Below are 21743 nucleotides of genomic sequence, written 5' to 3' on the forward strand. Positions count from 1 at the left end.
AACAGTAGGAGGGGGACTGAATTGTGCATTGTTTTATCAGATAAAGAGGTTGAGAGGATGTAACAAAAAAAGGAAATGAAATGTTTTCTTTTTAGTAAACAAACAAAACAATGTAATGGTAAATTAATTTAAAGAAAGATTGTCCCCTCATCAGGGGAGCAGAAACCCTGTTTTCATTTCTGACGATGTCATTAATATTGTTATTCTCATAATAAATGATTCATATTAGAACTGCAGTTAGTTAGTCCTCCTGTTGTCATTGTTAATGGTACAGTTCACATCACTGTTATTACAAACATCGTCAACTTAGCGTTTCATTTTCCCGAGGCACAAAACCTCCAGTAGTCCAGAGGGATAGCAGTCCAGCAGTAGTCTGTCTGTCTGTCTGTCCATCGTCCTGTTAATTCCCTGCTACTTTAGAAGTGATTGTCTTTCTCTTGGTTCCCCCACATCCTTTGACAAGAACAGCAGTCATTGTAGAGGGAGACATTTTAGCAGTTCTATTATTTCCAAGAGAGAGGTCCACGTTTTGCCATGCTCGATTCAAAATGTTTTTATTCGTATAATCTTTTATTCATTACAGAAGTCATTTAAGGTACACATATTGTTTTTGTTACTTCTCTAGTCTTGTTGGGCAGTTGTTTTCCTTTGATGTCCATTGATTAGGACAATATATAAATGTTCCTCACATTCCAATGAGGAAGGGATGCCCACACTAAAGAGCATTCTGTTCAGCAAAGCCCAAAGCCTCACTGGGAAACTGAGAATAGCCAATCTGACCCTTAACCCCTAAGGCTCTGTACCCTGTAGGGCTCCATCTCTAGGTCCTCTTTACGTCTTGGCAAAATCAAACAAACAACATTTGAGACAAGAAATAGACAGATCCATCAATATTCACAGCTTCCTTCTCGTGGGGACACACACTGGTATTTGAGGAGATGGGAGTGGACCACAGTCCCACTCACCTCCATACAGATAATTAGCAGCTTGGGTACATTAGCTTAATACGTAGTAGCACATGTAGAAAATGACCTGGAGCAGGTAGAAAGGCAGGACATTCAGAATTTATAAAGCAGGATGTAAATAATGTAGAAATACTGTAAAGTAGGTGAAGATGTATAACTAGCTCGGGGTCAATGTTACCTGGACATGGAGCAGAAGTGACCTAGTTATCATACTGTACCTGGAGCTGACTGGTCTGTGTGTGTGCTGCTCTTTCAATTGCTGTTTCTATAGTTTTTCATTACTTCTGCTAAGAAGTGAGCATTGCACATTCCTGTTCTGATATGGAATTATGATTTACGACCGGGCATCATCCTGCTTATCTCCCTGTTGATGAGCAATACCCTCGGATACCTCGGCGGCCCAATTATATGGAGCAGCTATTGGCAATTAATGTAATAAAAAAAACATTTGGCAAATAATATGAAACACAAGATTGGGCTAGACTTCTCTGTGATGATTTCTTTCACCACGTCATCTGTTTTCTGTTTCGTCCCTCAATAAGGATTTATAAACTGTGAACTGATAATTAAAGCTGGCTCCAACACTTTTTCCTTTGAGTCTATCTGTCTCAGCTACATTTCTGCATTTGCAATGTCTCTTTTCCAAAAAAGTTTGGTTACCTGCGCTCCAGTAGAGGCGAAGACAGAACTCAGACAGAAAGAGGCCAGGACAACAGGAAATACAACATAATGGCAACAGTGGCAGTATAAGCGTGTTCTGTTTTCCTTTTGTCTTTCCTCACTCCCTGTCCCTCACACAACCCTGTCCCTCACACATCCCCGTCCCTCACACATCCCTGTCCCTCACACAGCATCGTGAGTCTTTTCACATTTTATGTTGATGATTGAAAGTCTATTTCAGAGTCTAAATAGCGACGCTCCCTACACAATGTTTTACACACACAACCACATACACACAAAGTACACACACACACACACACACACACAGGCCTTGTTGTGCAGGAGCTAGAGCAGGTCTGAGGACTGCACTGTTGTTGTTTAGCCAGTATCTATTCCCCACCCTCTAGGTCAGCGGAGAATATGGACAATGGTCACGGGCAACAAAGCTCCCAGTATGGTGCTGAGATGCACTAAGGGCTGGGAGAACATGGCCCTATTGGTGGCTTGTTGCACCCCACTAGGGGGGCGAACAGTGGTCCGGGGAGGGCACTTATGCTTCCTCCGCGTGATGGTGCCATCCGGGGACGTGTGGTCATATTTGCCCCCTTCAAAATCAGGCAAGGAATATTCTTTATCGGCCATCTCCTTTAAGGTATGCACCTCATTCTGCCCTTTCCCCTTGCCTCCCCTGACGCGCTGGCGGGTGCAGTTCCGAGCGCGGCCTGGCCTCTGAGGGGGTGCTACCCCAGGCTGTCCCTCTGATCCCGGGGCCTCCCCGCTTATGGACGGGGGCGGATGGGGCAGAGGTGAAGGCGGCGAGGGGTAGTATGGCGCCTCATGGTGAGGGCGGTGGGGGTGGGAGTGAGGCGGTGGCACCGGGTGTGGCTCCTTCTTCAGAGACACCTTATCAGTCCCGGCCCAGGTCTTGCTCTGGTGCAGGGACTCAGAGCCAGAGCAGTTGGGGAAGTCCTCCTTGTGGAGCTGCTTGAGGTCCTTCCCAGCCAGCTCGGCCGGGGCCTGACAGCCTACGGACGAAGTAGAACCTCTGAAGCGTTTGAGCCAGTCCCACAGCGACAGGGCCTTGCAGTCACACTCCCAGGGGTTGTCGTTGAGGCGCAGGTACTCCAGGGCAGGCAGCAGTGCCAGGCAGTCTCCAAACAGCTCGGTCAGTGAGTTGTTGAACAGGTAGAGGGTGGTGAGGCGACGCAGGTCGTGGAAGGCCAGGCGATCCACCCACTGCAGCTGGTTGTGGTGCAGCAGCAGGCGGTCCAGGGCCCCCAGCCCCCGGAAGGTGTTCTGGTGCAGCGACCACAGACGGTTCCCATGCAGGAACAGGTGGCTCAGGTTGTGGAGGTCCACAAAGATGTCATCCTGCAGGAACTCCAGGTGATTATCCTGAGAACAGCCAAACACAGCAACATGGAGAGGTTATACACCTTCAGTACTCTGTAACACTGTACCTACCAACATGTTGTTTGGTTATAAGGTATGTGGCTACTATAAAGTAGGACAGAGAAACCACAGCTTAACAGCACTGGGTATACACTACCGTTCAAAAGTTTTGGGTCACTTAGAAATATCCTTGTTTTTGAAAGAAAAGCACGTTTTTTGTCCATGAAAATAAAATAAAATTGATCAGAAATACCATGTAGACATTGTTAATGTTGTAAATGACTGTTGTAGCTGGAAACGGCAGATTGTTTTATGGAATATCTACATAGGCGTACAGAGGCCCATTATCAGTAACCATCACTCCTGTGTTTCAATGGCATGTTGTGTTATCTAATCCAAGTTTAGCATTTTAAAAGGCTAATTGATCAACAGAAAACCCTTTTGCAATTATGTTAGCACAGATGAAAACTGTTCTGATTAAAGAAGCATTAAAACTGGCCTTCTTTAGACTAGTTGAGTATCTGGAGCATCAGAATTTGTGGGTTTGATTACAGGCTCAAAATGGCCAGAAACAAAGACTTTCTTCTGAAACTCGTCAGTCTATTCTTGTTCTGAGAAATGAAGGCTATTCCATGTGAGAAATTGCCAAGAAACGGAAGATCTCGTGCAACGCTGTGTACTACTCCCTTCACAGAACAGTGCAAACGGGCTCTAACCAGAATAGAAAGAGGAGTGGGAGGCCCCGGTGCACAACTGAGCAAAAGGACAAGTATATTAGTGTCTAGTTTGAGAAACAGACACTTTACAATACCTCAACTGGCAGCTTCATTAAATAGTACCCGCAAAACACCAGTCTCAACGTCAACAGTGAAGAGGCAGAGTTCCTCGTCCAGTGTCTGTGTTATTTTGTCCATCTTAATCTTTTATTTTTAGTGACCAGTCTAAGATCTGGCTTTTTCTTTGCAACTCTGCCTAGAAGGCCAGCATCCCAGAGTCATCTCTTCACTGTTAATTGCAAAAGGGTTTTCTAATGATCAATTAGTCTTTTAAAATGATCAACTTGGATTAGATAACACAACGTGCCATTGGAACACAGGAGTGATGGTTGCTGATAATGGGCCTCTGTTCGCCTATGTAGATATTCCATTAAAAATCTGCCGTTTCCAGCTACAATAGTAATTTACGACATGAACAATGTCTACACTGTATTTCTGATCAATTTGATTAAAAATGAGCTTTTCTTTGGAAAAACAAGAACATTTCTAAATGATCCCAAACTTTTGAACGGTAGTGTATATATGTATATATATTTTTCTATTATAATTTATAATGCAGAATTGTTTCATTTGACTCAGAGTGCCATAGAGCCCCAGTGTACCTGTAGGTAGAGATACTGCAGGTTGCGTAGCCCCTGGAAGATATTACTGGGCAGCGCACTGAGCCCACAGCGGTACAGGTGCAGAGCATGGAGCCGGCCCAGCCCATGGAAGGTGTCTGCAGCCAGGGAACGCAGGTGACGGTTGTCCCCCAGGTCCAGCTCCTCCAGCTGGGCGAAGCCGTGGAAGGTGGAGGGCTCGATGTAGGTGATGTTGTTGGAGTAGATCCACAGTGTGACCGTGGTGGGGCTGAAATGGCCCTGCAGCAGCCGGTGGATCTTGTTGTTCTGCAGGAAGATGCGCTCGCTGTGCGGGGGAATGCCTTCGGGAACGGACAGGAAGTTGTGTGCCTGGCAGCTGACAGTACTGGGTGCGGTGTAGCAGATACAGTGGTGTGGGCAGGACCAGGAAAGCTCCAATCCACAGAGAACCAGCAGGAACTCTAGCCTGCAGCCTGGAGAGAGGACAGAGAGAGGAACATGTATAAGAGGACATAGCTACATTTAGTCTGGGGTTTGATTCTGAATTTAAATTCTGCCGTCTGACTTTGATGTCCACTTCGGAACTTGAAAGGAAAGAAGAATGGTTTTTGGAATATTATTTTCAATGAAATCGAGAAAGATATATTGGGGGAGAGGAGAAATACTGTAAGTGGAATCAAAGTGATAAAAGAGTGAGATATTGACTAGGAAGACCGAAGGGCAAGGGGGTAGGATGATAAAGGAGATGGGAGATATGGAGACAGCCAGGTCAGGAGTAAACAGTATGAGAGATGATGTAGGGAGGCTAGACCAGAGAGAGACTGTCAGATATATCTATATTACAGAGTAAAACGTATTCTGTCCTGATAGATGACTCATGCCAAGTGACCTGTTGCTATCATAGATTTTCTGGCTTCACGGAGTGACATTGGGCCTTTGAGGAATTCTGCTGCTATTGAGCCACTCAATACAAATGTGGACATTGCATTACTCTCTTGGCTCAGTATCCACAACTCCAAATCTTCTGGTGTCTAAGTCGGTTCCAGAATGAGGCCTGTGTTGCTCTTAGAGTCTGTTCAAGATCAGTCCAAACAATAACATGAGCTTCAGTTGTACGCTGTATTTAGTTCCTCAGGAAGTCTGATTGGATCTATATTACAGGTACGCCTCCTGCACACACAACATTTTTATTTTCTCAGTTTTCCAATATTTCCTCACCTCTGGGAGATAGTAGTCATAAGAGGAAGTTAATCTGTGTCCGTCAGCTCACTACAACTCTACTATACTCAGAACCATAGTCAGAGAGAGAGAGAGAGACGTCATTAACCAGTCCTTTACTATAAGGATTAGAAAATACCTGTCAAAGTACACCTGTGAAAGCAGTGGGGATAAATGGGGTGTGGAATGCTCACTTAAATTTATGTTAAGTTTCTCAGAGACAGTCAGACTTCCTGCTGTTTGGTGACACGCTTCCATGGCCCCGTAGTGTGACTTATCCATCTGCTGATCTACAGGTGGAATCAACCAACAGGAGAAAAGCAGGAGTATATCCCCTCGTAATGACATTTGACAAGCGGTGGCTGTGTTCCCTTCAATTTATTATTCAAGGCATCATGGCACTCATTCACTCCCTCTAATCGATACGTTTCTGTTGCCTTTTAACTCGCTGCTACCTAATCCCAGGGCTGCTACACTGGAATTCAGGAGCAGGGAACGTCTCTTTAAGGACAGGAGACAGCATAGACAGATGTATGTATCTGAATATTCCTCCTCCTTCCCAAAGTGTGTTGAAGCTGTGACATTCAGCGTCTGACTTCACAGACCTTCTCAGTGTGTCTGGTCTGGTGACCGTAGCGGAGAAGAGGAAAGGAGTGATGTGCCGTGTATCATGCTACTTGAACAGGGGCAGAAGCCTCTCCGCTCCCCAGAGCAGGCCCTGTAATCCTGTTTGTCAACTCTGCAGCTGGGTGACAACCAACTAACAATGCATCCTCCCAATCCACCATGCAAACATACTCCCGAATACAGGTCCTCTCTAGGTTGAACTGTGTATAAAACTGTTGAACAGTATCACAGAGTACTACACTGATTACAAGATTTGGAAGAGTCCTTGATAGTCATGTGTCGTACACAGATGCATTTGGTGCCATAGTGCCGGAGGGGAAAGGACTATGCACTTTGGTCGGGGGACATGGCACAGCCACTGCCATCTCTGCCCTTGCACGAGAGTGGAATCAGTGTCGGGACGCATTACATGGTTCACTGCATTGGGGCACACATCTCCCACTCCTGTAGGCCTGCCAGTAAAGCACTATACAGGGACCTTTCACAAAGACAAGAGGAATGTCTTAGACGAAAACAAGAGGATTACAAAAAGGACAAAACTAGAAAGGGTTATTCTTATTCCTTTCTCTAAAATGTATTAAATTGTTGTGAGAGGACACTTCCCAATCAAATAGTGGTCACTTTACTTCCACATTACATTCCACTCTTTTTCAGTTTGTTTATTTCTCTCTCCCTATTTTCTCTTTCACTATTCTATTTACAAGGAGATGTATTGAACATGGCACTTGACTAAATGAGTAGAAACATGCTGGATGCTCCCAGGAAATAAAGGTTGGGAGGATGTATCAAACAAATGCACAGACTCAGACACAGTCAATGGATCACCCTGTTTAAGGAATATGTCAATGTTTCACATTGCAGCCTATTTGAAAAACAGCTTTATATTCATAATATTGACATCTTTCCTATTTACCAAGTGTTCTTTGGCTCGCCTTTCCCATTTGAATGTATACTGTACTTCATACACATGGTATTGGCATTGATCTCCTGACACAAACAGCACTGTTTATGTCCTACTACAGTTTCACTCTGCTCCACTTTGTGGACTACACTGCTTTTGGATGCTATTTACTTAAGAGAAACTATGTTCAAGCTATGAATCATTGAATGGCCCAGGTAGATGGTTTCCTTATCTGTTCCATTATCCATCCAGTACCTCTTCCTTTCACCTCTCAGAGCTGCCGTCACACTCAGGCCTGTGATTAAACTTTTCCGTGCCTTGCTTTTTTAAATTCACATTTTGCTTTGTGCATGTCTTTAATAGAACTTGGTATCAACCATGACACTGGAAAATGATGAGAGTGAGATAAAGTGAGAGGGGGGGGGGGGGGGGGGGATGCGTAGATCCTACTTAGATAGGGAAAGAATTTGAATCGGGCCCAGATGCTAATCAAGCTTTATATGGAAAGATCCCCCTCCCTCCCCATATCTCCTCTGTCTTCCCCCTCCCCTCTCCGCCGCCCCCCCCCCCCCCCCCCCCCCCCCCCCCCCGCTTCCCCAGCATGTCAGGACCCAGTAATTAATTCTTTACTCAGAATAATCTACCATCTAATTCATTTTCTCTATCCACGCCTCAGATAATGTGTAGAGGAAACCAAACAGTACAGTAGAGTGTCTTAACATTATATCTCCTGTCCTCTCCTTTCACAACCTCTCCTTGGACCAGGATCTGTTCCTGTTTAGCATCCCTCCCCTCCTGTAGCAGGGGAAACAGCAGCTGTTGATGTAGATGCCATGGAGCTGCTTAAAATAACCACTAAGCTTGTCTGTGTCTCCGGTGTGAGAGACGGGAGGGAACGTGTGAGCTCCACCCTCGCCCTACTTTCAGGGCACAGCGGCATACTACGGCACAGTGGCATGGCACGGCGGCTGTCTCCTCCGCAGCTGGCATCAGCTAGACTTTTTCCACTAGAGACCATGCGCTTCACACCTGCCACCTCACTGATCTCATCACCCCCCGAGCCATTGTGGATACACAACATGCATTCACACACAACAGGTAGATAAAAAAGGTTGTCTAGGAATGACTGAGACAGATCACGTAGTTATAGTTATAGAGTTGAGAAATGATCACGTAGTTATAGAGTTGAGAAATGTTTGTTAGGTGAGCTATTGACAGACAGATTGATTTAAACTGAGAGGAGGTACATGCAGCCGTCATCAAATAAAAATGCAAGAAATGAATGTTTCATAATCATAACGGCATTGTTTGCTCATACAATAAGCCATTCAGCCTACGTTGTATTATATAAATAGCTTTGGACACACAAGCAGAATAAAAGAGGTTCTGAAAGAGAGATAATATGTTTCTGGAAATGCGGCACCGCAGCTATTTCTGGTGCTGACTCTCATCACTCTCTCCCTCCCTACTGACTCCACCCTCACAGGACCAGTCTTTCTCTCCACCCTCACAGGGCCCGTCTCTCTCCCCACCCTCACAGGACCAGTCTCTCTCTCCACCCTCACAGGGCCCGTCTCTCTCCCCACCCTCACAGGACCAGTCTCTCTCTCCACCCTCACAGGGCCCGTCTCTCTCCCCACCCTCACAGGACCAGTCTCTCTCTCCACCCTCACAGGGCCCGTCTCTCTCCCCACCCTCACAGGGCCCGTCTCTCTCCCCACCCTCACAGGACCAGTCTCTCTCTCCACCCTCACAGGGCCCGTCTCTCTCTCCACCCTCACAGGACCAGTCTCTATCTCCACCCTCACAGGACCAGTCTCTCTCTCCACCCTCACAGGGCCTGTTTCTCTCTCCACCCTCATAGGACCAGCCTCTATCTCCACCCTCACAGGACCAGTCTCTCTCTCCACCCTCACAGGACCAGTCTCTCTCTCCACCCTCACAGGGCCCGTCTCTCTCCCCACCCTCACAGGACCAGTCTCTCTCTCCACCATCACAGGGCCCGTCTCTCTCCCCACCCTCCCAGGCCCATCTCTCCCCCCTACCCTCCCCACCCAGCTGATGAGAGATGCTGCTAATAGTTTGTTACTGGGGAGAATGATTTAACAGCCCGCTATTGGTCCTGACGGTTGACCATGTGACCCCACGGTCACCCAGTCCCTTTATTCCTAGTCGTCACCGAGGGGAAAATAGATAAATAAATGAAGAAAATAAAATGGTTCTGGTCCCTAGACAGTGAGAAGTGACTGTGTAGAATATCAATGAAACATAGTTCACACTAAATTTGCCCTCATGAATAACACATCTCTGCTAATAGGAAGGGATCGGTCTGCCTGTCTCTCTACCCACCATTACACTGGACAAACTCAATTTCCTGTTTCTCTCCAAGGACCCTTGATAAGCGTCCCCTGCTATTGCCTGACCATAAATCACGGCTTAGCCTGATTTCCTCCATAAAGGTGTTTACAGTCATGGTCATAGATACACAGCGAGTTGGACCACTTTAATAATGGCAAAGCAATAAACTAAGCTATTGATTGAACAGGCTCATTCTTAGCTGTAGAGCGTCAGCTGAAAAACATGGAGGGAAAGAAAGGCTCTGTATATAATTAGCACTCTGTGGCGCTCCGTGATGTTCTGCTTTGATAAGACATTGTGTAGGTGAATCTGTTTTTCTTTAATGAAAGTGACTGTGTACTGCACTGCTTATGTAATCATCATACTTTAATAGCATATTATTATTACTGACTGCTCAGTCAGTGGCATCATACGTGGGTCAGTTGACGTCGTGGTGAACAGTGAACAGGCTGCAGTAGCAGGATGCTCCTGATAAAGAACTGTGTTACACTCTAATCTTCCAGTAATTTCCTCCTAGTGACAGCTCTAGAACACATGACAAATGGCTTCCTAGGGTCCGAGAGGGCGCGTGTTAGTTTGACCATTCCCAACCCAGTGACAGAGTAGCAAGTGTAGGCTCCATGATCCCCACACTTCACTAATGCTGTGAGGACTGAGTCTGTAGAGGGCTACTACTGAAGCACTGACCAGAGGATAAAGAAGCACTCACATTACCCAGTAGTCTGCCTATTACCCTGCAGTCTGCCTATTACCCTGTAGTCTGCCTAATACCCTGTAGTCTGCCCATTACCCTGTAGTCTGCCTATTACCCTGTAGTCTGCCTATTACCCTGTAGCCTGCCTATTACCCTGTAGTCTGCCTATTACCCTGTAGTCTGCCTATTACCCTGTAGTCTGCCTATTACCCTGTAGTCTGCCCATTACCCTGTAGTCTGCCCATTACCCTGTAGTCTGCCCATTACCCTGTAGTCTGCCCATTAACCTGTAGTCTGCCCATTAACCTGTAGTCTGCCCATTAACCTGTAGTTTGCCCATTACCCTGTAGTCTGCCCATTACCCTGTAGTTTGCCCATTACCCTGTAGTTTTCCCATCATCCTGTAGTTTTCCCATTACCCTGTAGTTTTCCCATCATCCTGTAGTTTTCCCATCACCCTGTAGTTTTCCCATCATCCTGTAGTTTTCCCATTACCCTGTAGTTTTACCATCATCCTGTAGTTTTCCCATTAACCTGTAGTTTGCCCATCACCCTGTAGTTTTCCCATCATCCTGTAGTTTTCGCATCACCCTGTAGTTTTCCCATCATCCTGTAGTTTTCCCATCATCCTGTAGTTTTCCCATTACCCTGTAGTTTTCCCATCATCCTGTAGTTTTCCCATTACCCTGTAGTTTTCCCATTACCCTGTAGTTTTACCACCATCCTGTAGTTTTCCCATTAACCTGTAGTTTGCCCACCATCCTGTAGTTTTCCCATTACACTGTAGTTTGCCCACCATCCTGTAGTTTTCCCATTACCCTGTAGTTTGCCCACCATCCTGTAGTTTTCCCATCACCCTGTAGTTTTCCCATCATCCTGTAGTTTTCCCATCATCCTGTAGTTTTCCCATTACCCTGTAGTTTTCCCATCATCCTGTAGTTTTCCCATTACCCTGTAGTTTTCCCATTACCCTGTAGTTTTACCACCATCCTGTAGTTTTCCCATTAACCTGTAGTTTGCCCACCATCCTGTAGTTTTCCCATTACACTGTAGTTTGCCCACCATCCTGTAGTTTTCCCATTACCCTGTAGTTTGCCCACCATCCTGTAGTTTTCCCATTACCCTGTAGTTTTCCCATTACTCTGTAGTTTTCCCATCATCCTGTAGTTTTCCCATCATCCTGTAGTTTTCCCATTACCCTGTAGTTTTCCCATTACCCTGTAGTTTTCCCATCATCCTGTAGTTTTCCCATCATCCTGTAGTTTTCCCATTACCCTGTAGTTTGCCCACCATCCTGTAGTTTTCCCATCATCCTGTAGTTTTCCCATTACCCTGTAGTTTGCCCACCATCCTGTAGTTTTCCCATTACCCTGTAGTTGTCCCATTACCCTGTAGTTTTCCCATCATCCTGTAGTTTTCCCATTATCCTGTAGTTTTCCCATCATCCTGTAGTTTTCCCATTACCCTGTAGTTTTCCCATTATCCTATAGTTTTCCCACCATCCTTTAGTTTGCCCATCATACTGTAGCTTGCCCATTACCCTGTAGTTTTACCACCATCCTGTAGTTTGCCCATCATACTGTAGCTTGCCCATCATACTGTAGCTTGCCCATTACCCTGTCGTTTTCTCTCTGTGATCTGTTGACTAGATCCTAGTGGTCATTTAAATGATTGCTGTTATTTTCATCCAGCATCTCAAGCTTGAGGATAGATAAGGGTAACACTTAGAAATCAGCATATTCATGATGTGAAAAGGATAGGCCTAGATAGTGGATAAGAGGGAATGGGAGGCTGGGGACCAATGGCAGAGAAATGACATTCACTGAAGAGAACCTCTTAGTATCCTCCCTCTCTTATGTCTTAATGATCAGAGTGGGAGTGTAAGGTAAAGGAACTGATTGATTCATGTGGTATGATGTCGTCCAGTGTGTGGGCCACGATCAGCACTCTCATCACATGCAAGCACACTGGCGTCAGGCAGAGAGGTCTCCTCAACTGAACTGAAGGTACCTGCGACTGAGAGGTCTCCTCTGCTGAACTGAAGGTACCTGCGACTGAGAGGTCTCGTCAGCTGAACTGGAGGTATCTGCGACAGAGAGGTCTCCTCAGCTGAACTGGAGGTACCTGCGACAGAGAGGTCTCCTCAGCTGAACTGGAGGTACCTGCGACAGAGAGGTCTCCTCAGCTGAACTGGAGGTACCTGCGACAGAGAGGTCTCCTCAGCTGAACTGGAGGTACCTGCGACAGAGAGGTCTCCTCAGCTGAACTGGAGGTACCTGCGACAGAGAGGTCTCCTCAGCTGAACTGGAGGTACCTGTGACAGAGAGGTCTCCTCAGCTGAACTGGAGGTACCTGCGACAGAGAGGTCTCCTCAGCTGAACTGGAGGTACCTGCGACAGAGAGGTCTCCTCAGCTGAACTGGAGGTACCTGCGACAGAGAGTTCTCCTCAGCTGAACTGGAGGTACCTGCGACAGAGAGGTCTCCTCAGCTGAACTGGAGGTACCTGCGACAGAGAGGTCTCCTCAGCTGAACTGGAGGTACCTGCGACAGAGAGGTCTCGTCAGCTGAAATGAGCAGAGGCCTGATGAAGATTACAAAGACAGCTCTGTGTCTCGACGCATAAACAAATAAACAGAGAGAGAACATGAGAGAGAAGAAGGGAGAGACGATGACACAAGTGACAGCAGCGTTTTTAAAGTTGAGGAATCAGATGCTCCAAAAACATAAGCCAGGCACCATATGGAGCATGTAGGGAATAAAGGGGAGGATTTGTGGGAGAGTGTGAGTATGAATAAAGGAAAGGCCGTTAGTTATTAAGATGGAATTTAAAGGTGCAGTGAGGCAGAAACAGAGGCGGGCAAGCTGAGCCAACCACAGCTGTTTAATACCTGCAATTGAATTAACACACTCTAATGGAAGTCTTTTTGATGGTAGTTATTTGTGCATTATTATATTCACATTATATTGACTGCCTCATTGTCCCAGGTAGAGGTTTTAGCTCCACACCTAGCTTCCCACTGCTGACTGGGTAATGGAGTGTGTGAGAGTGCAGTGGCAACACTCAACTAGCCCAATGCTCTAGGATGAAGCCAGGCTATCAGCCACAAACTACATTCATTTTTCATGACAGCATGAAGCTAAATGATTCAAACGCATTGCGTTCCCTGTGGCGGTATCACACTGCAACCGGCCAATCGAAACGAATGGCTTGACCAAGCCCATATAAATCATCTACTGTGTAGATATATGTACTTCATAAATTTCCTGAAAAGTGATACAGGGAATGTCCTTTAATTCTCATATTGTGTGTGCACTGTGAGCACTGTGAGCACTGTGAGCACTGATAGTTGGGTTTCAGTGTTGGGAGTGAGTTGATGACATAGAAGTAGTTTGTTCCCTGTGCAGAGTGGTAGGGTAGGGTCTGAAGCATGATGGGGACAGGGGCATGGTGGACATAGAAATAAATCAGTTTACCAGCCAAATTGCCAAAATTAGAGGTTCCAATATGTAGATGTAGGGTTGTTGGCCATTCACCACTGTAGCTTTAAGCTTGTTTCCGGCCCATAGACCAGTCAGCTTGAATACTAAGCATAATGTGACTGACTGCCTGTGAGCAATTTACTCTATGAATAAGCAATGTCCCCACTAACATGAATTATTTCCCAGGCACCTCCACCAGCATAGCCTATGTTACATACCGCACACATTTATGCCCAGCCTGGATCCCCGATTGGTTACTGAGTTGTTACTTGGTTACCGAGCGGTAAAAAGAGCAATTTGTGTTAGCGAGTGTTCCGTGAACCATTACACAACCTGTACACAATCACTTCCAACCATTCCTCTCTATAGAATGGAGAGACTTCTAAAGGTGCTATGTTCTAACATCCTCCACCTACACAACACCTGAAGCAAGTGCCTTCCAGTCATACATAGAGAGTTGGGCCAATACGGTTTTCTCCTCCATAGCTGTTTCTAAGTGATAAATGACGCTTCTGCGTTGTGCTTTTTATTTCTGATAGTATTCTAAACCTATGAAGATGTCCAGTGAAAACAGATATGCAATTTTGTTGACACCACAGTACCAACACCACAGTACCAACACCACAGTACCAACACCACAGTACCAACTTGGATACACATTATTCCGAATGCAAGTGTCTTCACTGACATTTTCAACCTCTCCCTGACTGAGTCTGTAATACCTACATGTTTCAAGCAGGCCACCACAGTCCCTGTGCCCAAGGAAGCGAAGGTAACCTGCCGAAATGATTACCACCCGTAGCGCTCATGTCGGTAGCCATGAAGTGCTTTGAAAGGCTGGTCATGGCTCACATCAACAGCATCATCCCAGATACCCTAGACCCACTCCAATTCGCATACCATTCCAACTTGCATACCGCCCCAACAGATCCACAGATGACACCATCTCAATCTCACTCCATACTGCCCTTTCCCACCTGGACAAAAGGAACACCTATGTGAGAATGCCTATCTGATCGTGGATTACAGGAAAACGCGGCCCGAACAGGCCCCCTTTAACATCAACGGGGCTGTAGTGGAGCGGGTCGAGAGTTTCAAGTTCCTTGGTGTCCACCTCACCAACGAACTATCATGGTCCAAACACACCAAGACAGTTGTGAAGAGGGCATGACAAAACCTTTTCCCCTTCAGGAGACTAAAAAGATTTGACATGGGTGCCTAGTTCATTAATACATTTTCAAGTTCATAAGCCATAAGCCAAAAGACTGCTGAACAATTAATCAAATGGCCACCGGGCTATTTACATTGACCCCCCCCCCCCCCCCCCCTGCTGCTACTCGCTGTTTATTATCTATGGATCGTCACTTCATCCCTACCTACATGTACAAATTACCTTAACTAACCTGTACCCCCGCACACTGACTCGGTACCAGTACCTCCTGTATATAGCATCATTATTGTTATGTTATTGTGTTACTTTTTATTATATTTTTTACTTTATTTTATTTGGTAAATATTTTCTCAACTTTCTTGAACTGCACTGTTGCTTAAGGGCTTGTTAGTAAGCATTTCACAGTAAGGTCTACACTTGTTGTATTCGGCACATGTGACAAATAAAGTTTGATTTGATTTAATCAATAAAAACATCTGTTCAATTCGCTGCTCTGTCTTGCTTATTTACAGCAGGTCATTTCACAGGGAAGTGTCAGAACTGTCGGGTCATTTCACAGGGAAGCGTCAGAACTGTCGGGTCATTTCACAGGGAAGTGTCAGAACTGTCGGGTCATTTCACAGGGAAGTGTCAGAACTGTCGGGTCATTTCACAGGGAAGTGTCAGAACTGTCGGGTCATTTCACAGGGAACTGCTCTCGTATTGGTACATCACCAACAGGAGAATAAAGGTGCTAACATGGCAGCCGTTCTAAAAGTTGGCCCAACTCTCTCTATATATATCTCTGGTGCTTCCTTTTGATCATCACAATCCCCTGTGTCTCTCTCGTCAGTTAAACCCAGTCCATCTAACATTTAACTATTTGTGTTAAGTGGAGATGAAAGTCCTTGACTAACACTGGACATCCTGGTCTCTCTTCTATCTGAATGAACGTCATTGACTAACACTGGACATCCTGGTCTCTCCTCTATCTGAATGAACGTCCTTGACTAACACTGGACATCCTGGTCTCTCCCCTATCTGAATGAACGTCTTTGACTAACACTGGACATCCTGGTCTCTCCTCTATCTGAATGAACGTCCTTGACTAACACTGGACATCTTGGTCTCTCCTCTATCTGAATTAACGTCCTTGACTAACACTGGACATCCTGGTCTCTCCTCTATCTGAATGAACGTCCTTGACTAACACTGGACATCCTGGTCTCTCCTCTATCTGAATGAACGTCCTTGACTAACACTGGACATCCTGGTCTCTCCTCTATCTGAATGAACGTCCTTGACTAACACTGGACATCCTGGTCTCTCCTCTATCTGAATGAACGTCCTTGACTAACACTGGACATCCTGGTCTCTCCTCTATCTGAATGAACGTCTTTGACTAACACTGGACATCCTGGTCTCTCCTCTATCTGAATGAACGTCCTTGACTAACACTGAACATCCTGGTCTCTCCTCTATCTGAATGAACGTCCTTGACTAACACTGAACATCCTGGTCTCTCCTCTATCTGAATGAACGTCCTTGACTAACACTGAACATCCTGGTCTCTCCTCTATCTGAATGAACGTCCTTGACTAACACTGGACATCCTGGTCTCTCCTCTATCTGAATGAACGTCCTTGACTAACACTGGACATCCTGGTCTCTCCTCTATCTGAATGAACGTCCTTGACTAACACTGGACATCCTGGTCTCTCCTCTATCTGAATGAACGTCCTTGACTAACACTGGACATCCTGGTCTCTCCTCTATCTGAATGAACGTCCTTGACTAACACTGGACATCCTGGTCTCTCCTCTATCTGAATGAACGTCCTTGACTAACACTGGACATCCTGGTCTCTCCTCTATCTGAATGAACGTCCTTGACTAACACTGGACATCCTGGTCTCTCCTCTATCTGAATGAACGTCTTTGACTAACACTGGACATCCTGGTCTCTCCTCTATCTGAATGAACGTCCTTGACTAACACTGAACATCCTGGTCTCTCCTCTATCTGAATGAACGTCCTTGACTAACACTGAACATCCTGGTCTCTCCTCTATCTGAATGAACGTCCTTGACTAACACTGAACATCCTGGTCTCTCCTCTATCTGAATGAACGTCCTTGACTAACACTGGACATCCTGGTCTCTCCTCTATCTGAATGAACGTCCTTGACTAACACTGGACATCCTGGTCTCTCCTCTATCTGAATGAACGTCCTTGACTAACACTGGACATCCTGGTCTCTCCCCTATCTGAATGAACGTCCTTGACTAACACTGGACATCCTGGTCTCTCCTCTATCTGAATGAACGGTCAGTAAAAGCTTTTCAGATGAATGATCTAGAACTTGATGCGTGTGTCTCTCACCACCAATCAGGTCAAGGGATTTAAGCCACATATCCTTGAGCTGAATGAGTCCATTTTCCAGCTTGCTTCATCCCTTCCTACCCATGTTTTCCCTACCTACCCATGTCTTCCCTACCTACCCATGTCTTCCCCCCCTACCCATGTCTTCCCGCCCTACCCATGTCATCCCAACCTACCCATGTCTTCCCATCCTACCCATGTCCCTTCCTACCCATGTCTACCCCTCCTACCCATGTCTACCCCTCCTACTCATGTCATCCCTGCCTACCCATGTCCCAACCTACCCATGTCTACCCCTCCTACCCATGCCTACCCATCCTACCCATGTCTATCCCTCCTACCCATGTCTTCCCTACCTACCCATGTCTACCCATCCTACCCATGTTTATCCCATCCTACCCATGTCTCCCCATCCTACCTATGTCTACCCATCCTACCCATGTCTACCCCTCCTACCCATGTCATCCCAATCAACCCATGCCTACCCATCCTACCCATGTCTATCCCTCCTACCCATGTCATCCCATCCTACCCATGTCTACCCATCCTATCCATGTCTACCCCTCCTACCCATGTCTACCCCTCCTACCCATGTCTACCCCCCCTACCCATGTCTTCCCCTCCTACCCATGTCTACCCCACCTACCCATGTCTACCCCTCCTACCCATGGCTACCCCTCCTACCCATGTCTACCCATCCTACCCATGTCTACCCCACCTACCCATGTCTACCCATCCTACCCATGTCTATCCCTCCTACCCATGTCATCCCTTCCCTTAAAGAACTTTGCTGCTTGCTGCTTTAATAGATGCATGCTTACAGCAGCTGCCTTGCATACAAACCATTTATGCGCCCTAGATTTTACAGATCAATTATTCAGTGCAGGTGAGTTTGGTTCTCTGAGCATGACATGTTTTTGAAGACATACACAATCGTATGCACACACTAGTATGCACGCGCGAGCGTTCTAAGGCAATGCATCTCAGTGCTAGAGGCATCATTACAGGCCCTGGTTCGATCCCGGGCTTTATCACAATCTCACCAACCATCAGAGTGCACATAACTATATATACTGTAAGTCCACTGCAATAACAGAAAAATGAGCTCTGAGAGAGCCTTCCCCACAAAAACAACTTTTATGCATAGACATGAATATAGTTGTTTGCAATTACTTACAACAAACATCATACTGATTAGTCTGTGTTTAGGGAAAATAGTATACATCTATACATACATAGCTGTATCTGTGTGTGTGTGCATGTACATGTTCGTGTGAATATGGGAGGATATGGAGTACAGTGAAGAGAGGACATGAGGGAGGGAATGGAAAAGGAGGGGGTAGGGAGGGGAGAGGGGAGAGAGAGAGGGGGGGGGGTAAGAGACCTTGATCTTAAGAGAGTAATCTTTTCATTAACTGCACTTTTTCAGACCCTCAGAGCTTCACCATTGATCCTGCTGTAATGTCAATTCATTAGCAACACTGGGCCTCAACATGCCTTATCGTGCTGACCCTCTCAACTCACACTCTCCCTGTACTACTCCACTTCTGCTGGAATAGGGGGAAATAATTCAACCACTTTCCTATGCCACGCACCATTGTGCAACTTCCTCCACGCCTTATCAATCCATTTCTCTGCATGCATCTTCCATTTTTAGTTTCTGCTTTTTTTTTGCCTTCGTTCAATCTGACTTGGGTCTCATATTGCTTTGGCTCTCAAATCACGAGTGATGATCTTCTCATTCTCCCTGTTCTCCTCAGCACATTAGAGTGGCTGTCCTTCAGTGTCTGTTCTCCTCAGCACATTAGAGTGGCTGTCCTTCAGTGTCTGTTCTCCTACGCACATTAGAGTGGCGGTCCTTCAGTGTCTGTTCTCCTACGCACATTAGAGTGGCTGTCCTTCAGTGTCTGTTCTCCTCAGCACATTAGAGTGGCTGTCCTTCAGTGCTGTTCTCCTACGCACATTAGAGTGGCTGTCCGTTAGTGTCTGTTCTCCTCAGCACATTAGAGTGGCTGTTCTTCAGTGTCTGTTCTCCTCAGCACATTAGAGTGGCTGTCCTTCAGTGTCTGTTCTCCTCAGCACATTAGAGTGGCTGTCCTTCAGTGCTGTTCTCCTCAGCACATTAGAGTGGCTGTCCTTCAGTGTCTGTTATCCTCAGCACATTAGAGTGGCTGTCCTTCAGTGCTGTTCTCCTCAGCACATTAGAGTGGCTGTCCTTCAGTGTCTGTTATCCTACGCACATTAGAGTGGCTGTCCTTCAGTGCTGTTCTCCTACGCACATTAGAGTGGCTGTCCGTTAGTGTCTGTTCTCCTCAGCACATTAGAGTGGCTGTCCTTCAGTGTCTGTTCTCCTCAGCACATTAGAGTGGCTGTTCTTCAGTGTCTGTTCTCCTCAGCACATTAGAGTGGCTGTCCTTCAGTGTCTGTTCTCCTCAGCACATTAGAGTGGCTGTCCTTCCGTGTCTGTTCTCCTCAGCACATTAGAGTGGCTGCCCTTCAGTGCTGTTCTCCTCAGCACATTAGAGTGGCTGTCCTTCAGTGTCTGTTCTCCTACGCACATTAGAGTGGCTGTCCTTCAGTGCTGTTCTCCTCAGCACATTAGAGTGGCTGTCCTTCAGTGTCTGTTCTCCTCAGCACATTAGAGTGGCTGTTCTTCAGTGTCTGTTCTCCTCAGCACATTAGAGTGGCTGTCCTTCAGTGTCTGTTCTCCTCAGCACATTAGAGTGGCTGTCCTTCCGTGTCTGTTCTCCTCAGCACATTAGAGTGGCTGCCCTTCAGTGCTGTTCTCCTCAGCACATTAGAGTGGCTGTCCTTCAGTGTCTGTTCTCCTACGCACATTAGAGTGGCTGTCCTTCAGTGCTGTTCTCCTACGCACATTAGAGTGGCTGTCCTTCAGTGTCTGTTCAGTCTCTCAGACTGCTCTACCTCCATTTTAGCCCATCATCTCCCCCTGTCTTTTGTGGGTGGTTAGTCAGTGTCTACACACGCCCTTCTGGGACTACCCCCCTGACTGCTGTTCCTGCCAGTTCAGTGTTTAACACAAATATTTTGCACTCATCTTCACTTCCAAACCTGTTCTTGGAAGAATTGTCAGCATGTGTAGGCAGCTGCCTATGTGCAAAATGTTGATTGTGTCTCTCTCTCTCTCTTTCTCCCATTCATTGAACTCCTCCTCCCCTCTCTCTCTCTCTCCCCCTCCCTCCCCTCACGTGTCACTTCCCCCTTGCTGTTCACTCTGTTTTTTGTTTTGCAGTTCTGCAACGCAGGAGGCTTCACTGGATAAAACCCAGTCCCTGCCCAGTGGTGATTAAAGAGGGCCCAGTCTGGCCCACGTCCTTGACTAACACTGGACATCCTGGTCTCTCCTCTATCTGAATGAACGTCCTTGACTAACACTGGACATCCTGGTCTCTCCCCTATCTGAATGAACGTCCTTGACTAACACTGGACATCCTGGTCTCTCCTCTATCTGAATGAACGGTCAGTAAAAGCTTTTCAGATGAATGATCTAGAACTTGATGCGTGTGTCTCTCACCACCAATCAGGTCAAGGGATTTAAGCCACATATCCTTGAGCTGAATGAGTCCATTTTCCAGCTTGCTTCATCCCTTCCTACCCATGTTTTCCCTACCTACCCATGTCTTCCCTACCTACCCATGTCTTCCCCCCCTACCCATGTCTTCCCGCCCTACCCATGTCATCCCAACCTACCCATGTCTTCCCATCCTACCCATGTCCCTTCCTACCCATGTCTACCCCTCCTACCCATGTCTACCCCTCCTACTCATGTCATCCCTGCCTACCCATGTCCCAACCTACCCATGTCTACCCCTCCTACCCATGCCTACCCATCCTACCCATGTCTATCCCTCCTACCCATGTCTTCCCTACCTACCCATGTCTACCCATCCTACCCATGTTTATCCCATCCTACCCATGTCTCCCCATCCTACCTATGTCTACCCATCCTACCCATGTCTACCCCTCCTACCCATGTCATCCCAATCAACCCATGCCTACCCATCCTACCCATGTCTATCCCTCCTACCCATGTCATCCCATCCTACCCATGTCTACCCATCCTATCCATGTCTACCCCTCCTACCCATGTCTACCCCTCCTACCCATGTCTACCCCCCCTACCCATGTCTTCCCCTCCTACCCATGTCTACCCCACCTACCCATGTCTACCCCTCCTACCCATGGCTACCCCTCCTACCCATGTCTACCCATCCTACCCATGTCTACCCCACCTACCCATGTCTACCCATCCTACCCATGTCTATCCCTCCTACCCATGTCATCCCTTCCCTTAAAGAACTTTGCTGCTTGCTGCTTTAATAGATGCATGCTTACAGCAGCTGCCTTGCATACAAACCATTTATGCGCCCTAGATTTTACAGATCAATTATTCAGTGCAGGTGAGTTTGGTTCTCTGAGCATGACATGTTTTTGAAGACATACACAATCGTATGCACACACTAGTATGCACGCGCGAGCGTTCTAAGGCAATGCATCTCAGTGCTAGAGGCATCATTACAGGCCCTGGTTCGATCCCG

At 46.7% G+C, this 21743-nt stretch overlaps 1 protein-coding gene across 1 annotated transcript in view; it reads right to left on the bottom strand.

The window, feature by feature from the left end:
• Nucleotides 1–537: 537 nt before the first annotated feature.
• LOC110503944 (reticulon-4 receptor-like 1) overlaps nucleotides 538–21743 on the bottom strand; it is a 214092-nt gene continuing 192886 nt past the window's right edge. Inside the window, exons 2-3 of the mRNA XM_021582607.2 lie at nucleotides 4396–4847; nucleotides 538–3020 (exon numbers count right to left, since the gene is read on the bottom strand). Coding sequence (XP_021438282.1) covers nucleotides 2034–3020; nucleotides 4396–4847 — 1439 coding nt within the window. The 3' untranslated portion in view covers nucleotides 538–2033. The remainder of the gene's footprint in view (nucleotides 3021–4395; nucleotides 4848–21743) is intronic.

This window comes from Oncorhynchus mykiss, chromosome 24, assembly GCF_013265735.2.
Source record: "Oncorhynchus mykiss isolate Arlee chromosome 24, USDA_OmykA_1.1, whole genome shotgun sequence".
Taxonomy (NCBI): domain Eukaryota; kingdom Metazoa; phylum Chordata; class Actinopteri; order Salmoniformes; family Salmonidae; genus Oncorhynchus; species Oncorhynchus mykiss.